General features: G+C 48.9%; 1 protein-coding gene across 1 annotated transcript; it reads right to left on the reverse strand.

The window, feature by feature from the left end:
- Nucleotides 1–949: 949 nt before the first annotated feature.
- klf17 (Kruppel like factor 17) lies at nt 950–4,213 on the reverse strand. Its single transcript, XM_079172471.1, has 3 exons — nt 3,355–4,213; nt 2,147–3,227; nt 950–2,033 (listed from the first exon to the last, which is right to left on the reverse strand). The coding sequence occupies exons 1-3, from the start codon at nt 3,427–3,429 to the stop codon at nt 1,858–1,860; spliced, it is 1,332 nt and encodes a 443-aa protein (XP_079028597.1). The 5' UTR covers nt 3,430–4,213; the 3' UTR covers nt 950–1,857.
- Nucleotides 4,214–4,498: the final 285 nt, after the last annotated feature.

Consider the following 4,498-nt stretch of genomic DNA (forward strand, 5'->3'; position numbering starts at 1 on the left):
GAGAGGAAGCTCTTTAACTGTGGTTTTCAAAACCGAAACGACAGCAGCATAATACGACTGCGTCATAAATAATCGATTAAAACACCTTCAGATGAACTACTGTGTCAAAATCACACCGCATGTATGTGCTTAACGTAGATTTACAACTGCTCCCGTACGATGATATTCACACATCTGGCATTATAGCGTGAACAAGAGAAACGAAGAGACAAACGAATTAAGTGCAAACGATGTAAACCAGGCAATGAAAGTAGCAGTGATGAGACTGGAGTGTGGACGTGCGTGCTGCTGCAGGTGGCGTTGCCCCGTTCGTTCAAGTGATTGCAGAGGTGTGTCCCAGATGTGATTGGTCACGCATGACACCTCTGCCACGTGGTAGCCGAGATTATAAAAGGTCCAGATGCCAAAAAAGTAGACACAAAAAAAACTCTACTGCTGTAAACAACAGTAAATGCAATGTGTCACCCTGTGCAGCCCACTGGAGGTTATTGTAGAAATGAACAGCAGAGGGCAGCCTTCCATAAGCGGAGACGCATAGCATGAGAGACACCTGACCATGCATGTGGACGTAACATCACTTGTAATAATGCTTATTGCTTTTATGCTAATGGTTATTGTAAATCACGTAATGCCAGAGTGTTGGTGTATAAAAGCACTACAATTACAAGATATTCAGTGTCCCTCGCCTCAGACTGTGGATCGTTGTGTTCTATAAAATGCTGAAATTGTGGGACTTGCAGAAAAGCCTTGTTGTCAGCGTCACTGTCTGTGTTACAAACGTGCCCAAGGAGACGATTTAAAAGAAAGTACTTGTAAGCCCTTGTGTTCGACTGAGGCATGCTTTGTCACGCAGTGCTGAGAATTATATCAACATAATGAGATCAGTGCCAGCAGACCTGCAGGAACTGAAAGCAGAAGTGTGGAGGAAGAAGAGGTGATGACAGACATATTTGTAAAAGTACTTTTATTTTCGGAGCCCTTAAACACATAAGAAAAAAAAAGTAAAAGATACATCTTGAGTGGCAATTATGTTTCAAGTATACAGCGGATCAACCATTGGTTGCAGTGGATTTCTTCATTCTTAGAAAAAAAGTTATATCTTCCATAAGAAAATAGGTTGTTTTCCCCAGAAAACACTGAGCTGGAAATGACATTTGATGTGAGTGAAGGGAGAGTGACGTTAAACTTGATTTGTGGGGATTCTTGGAAATGAGCTTTGGTACCTGAATTTGTGAGCATTGCTCAAGCAAACCTTCACAGACGAAAGGGAAAGGTGTGGAACGTTTAGCAAATATATAACTTCTATTGTGTAGATTAAAAACGTCAAAAAACCCTGACCTGATTCGAGTAGTATCAAAGATATAAGATGTAAACATTCAGGAATACAATTTACATATGTACAAAGTTCTGGGTCCTGCCCACAGTGAGCACCCCCACACCCACACACACACACACACCATTTGGGAAGCAAATACACATTCTTGTTAAGGCACTCACTCACAATCAATAACTTATTTCAGAGACAGGGCGAGGAAATGTCTTAAATAAAAACTACTATAATTTAGTCAGTTCAAATATCCACAGGTATGTACAAAAAAAGAGACCAGCGTTCATTCTGTTTTTTCCTGATGGAGAGGCACTTGGCTTTTTATAAAACATAAGAGGAAGCTACGTGTGGTACCTCAGGGCACGATCAGGGTGCTTTACACTCTCTGCCAAGGCGCCCTGTATATACCGAGGTCCCCACGGGGACGTTTTGTTCCATGGGTCTGGACCAGGAGCCGACCCGCGCTTCTTCTGGGATGCTCCGGGCATGACCCCGGGATGGATTTGAATGCTTTAAAGTTGTAACGTGGCCTACATGTGCCTCTTCATGTGGAGAGCTAGGTGATCTGAGCGGGAAAACGCGCGCTCGCACATATGACACTGGAAAGGTCTGTGCCCGGTGTGCTTTCTGAAGTGCCGGGTCAGCTCGTCCGACCTGGCGAACTTCCAGCCGCAGCCTTCCCAGTTGCAGTGGTAGGGCTTCTCTCCTGGGAGGCACAAGCAAAGGACTTTGTTTACATTACAGTGCAAGAGCAACACGAATGGAATCAAAATCAAAACGGACAATTTAAATAGACTGTGTGTTCAGAGATGTGCTCACCTGTGTGTGTTCTCATGTGGGCTTTGAGGTGGGAGCTCTTGGTGTAGGTTTTACCGCAGCCTGAGAACTCGCAGCTGTGCGTCGCAGCTCGTTTTCTGGCCCACGACCTGCGCCCTCGCTTCTGTTTGATGCTCAACGCCTCCTCCTGCGCGTAAAACTCCAGCAGCGAGGGCGACGAGGGAGGGGTGAGCATCATGCCCTGCATGGATGCGTTATGATGCTGCTGGTGACCGCGGACGGGCTCTCGGTGCACGCTGTACTGTCCTCGAAACTGCGCCAAGCTCTGGGGCGCGTACTGCGGCTGGTAGGGCGCGTTCATGTACTGGTTTTGGAGATGGTGTTGGTCGGGATGCGTGTTCATTTGCGCCAAATGGCAGTCTGTGCGTCCCTGGGGTGCAGAGTGCTGCATGAGGTGCGCGCCGAATCCCGGCAAAGCGCCTGGAACTGCAGCCTGGTGGTGCGTAAAAGCTGTTTGGTGCACGGGGCGCATCTGGTGTCTCTCGTACATCTGTCCCATAAATTCCCCGCCACCGGCGGCCATCATGCAAGACTGACCGACGGGCTCACTTTTAATTTTGTATCCAAGCGCCGGAGGAGATGCGATCACTTGGTGATGAGCGGGGACCGGATTAAACGCCCGCAGTTCAGTGTACTCCCGCCCGTCTCTCGCCTTCCCCGCGCACTCGGGCGAACCCGCCCCCGGGTAGCTCATATCTGGCGTGAGCAGCTCCGCCATGAGACTGCGGACCGGACTCGAGACCGCGAAGCTCACCGCGCCGTGGTAGCTTTGCGCGGCCAGGCCAGCGGGAGGGTGGCCGCGGTCGCCGCAGTCTGGCGCGGAACCACCGCCGCAGCTCTCCGGCGACTCCGGCAGGGAATAGGCGCACTGCTGCGGCGGAGAGACGCTCCCGCTGTTGCTCACGACGTCGGAGTCGATGGTGTTGGACAAAATGAACTCGATGTCCAAGAACTTCTCCAGCTCGTCTTCGTCTTTAGGGAGCGCGGCAGGGGACCGCACGATTCTGAACTCCACTCCGCCACCTGTTGCGCCGCCGCGTGCGCACTGGTCCACCTTGTACATCTGTTCATGGGGGAGCAAACGGGGAAGTTAAAACCAAGCTTCTACTGTGCGCCAACAATCAGAAGTGCCTCCACAAAAAAAAAAAAAAACATGTCGTAAAAAAGTTGAGATGAAATCCTCTACTTACATTTTCGAACTGTTTTGCGTCCATGGCTGGAACGCTTGGAAACGAGGCAGGCATCATCGCTTCAGCCAGAGCCATGCTGACCGGTTAGATGACAAAAAAACCAACTAAAGTTTAAAACCGTAAACACGAACAGAAACGTTGCTCTATAAGTCCATGTAGCGTCTGTCCGGTATCACGTTGACAGCTGCTGAGCGTTTTCACAATGTGAGTATCAACAGAGCTGACGCAGCGCTCGTCTTATAGCGCCTTACAAAACGTGGAGGCGTGGCTTCTACTGACACATGTTCACCCCACTCCCTCCCTCCACGGCAACCAAAAGTGCAAACAAACATTAAGCATCCAGGTGCGTCACGCAGGTAAGTCACTGAAGTGCACTAAAACAATCACCCATGATTGTTATACGAATGAACGCTGGAATGTGAACGAAGCCAGAGGGGTTATTGTCAAATCTGCAATGTTTTCTAACATTGTTTTCCTTCACTGAGGACTTAAAAAGTGTGTAAGTAAGTGAGGTGTAAAAATAGAATTCTACTCTTTTTCCCTCGAGGCAGGTACAGGGGGCGACACTAAACCTGGCGACGGCCAAGGAGTGCCATAAAGTCAGAATTCCAGTGCGTAACAGGTCCTTGAAGTGGCCTGATCCTGTGTTCTGTTCAAGTCCCCGTGCTTTATGAAAGAACGCCCCCCCCAGCAGTTTCGTCCCGGTGCTCTTCAAACACGCACGCGCAGCCACTCGCACCTCATTAATTTGTCCCCAGTTGATCCCTGGACGTTTATCGCAAACACCGAACGTGTGAAGCGGCGGCTCATCGAAACAACCTGCTAATCTGGTTGTCAACAAAGGAACACATGTTTCTTAATGATCTTCTCCCCCCCCCCCCCCTCCCTCGGCCCCTGTGAGTCCCATGCAGTGCGCGCGGTATGCAGGTGTTCAGGTGGACGGGTGTCGGAGAGCCTTAGAAATAAAACTGGTTTCACTTTTTTAGTTTGTTGTCCGCGAATGTCGGCATTTTATTCAGTTAATTCATACTTTTTGTAAATGTAATTTGTCACCATCAAGGTCTAAAAGGAGCATCGAAGCATTCTTCTCACCACTTAAATATCATATACAATTATAAATAAAGATATCAAATAAACAGGGGGG

This window comes from Pholis gunnellus (genome assembly GCF_910591455.1).
Source record: "Pholis gunnellus genome assembly, chromosome: 14".
In the NCBI taxonomy this organism is placed as follows: Eukaryota; Metazoa; Chordata; class Actinopteri; order Perciformes; family Pholidae; genus Pholis; species Pholis gunnellus.

Excerpts from the sequence above, each read along its gene's own strand:
- klf17 (XM_079172471.1), bottom strand. The coding sequence starts at position 3,429 with ATGGCTCTGGCTGAAGCGATGATGCCTGCCTCGTTTCCAAGCGTTCCA. Across the intron at positions 3,228-3,354 it reads ACGCAAAACAGTTCGAAAAT|ATGTACAAGGTGGACCAGTG; the intron begins GTAAGTAGAGGA and ends CCCCATGAACAG. Across the intron at positions 2,034-2,146 it reads CCACATGAGAACACACACAG|GAGAGAAGCCCTACCACTGC; the intron begins GTGAGCACATCT and ends TGTGCCTCCCAG.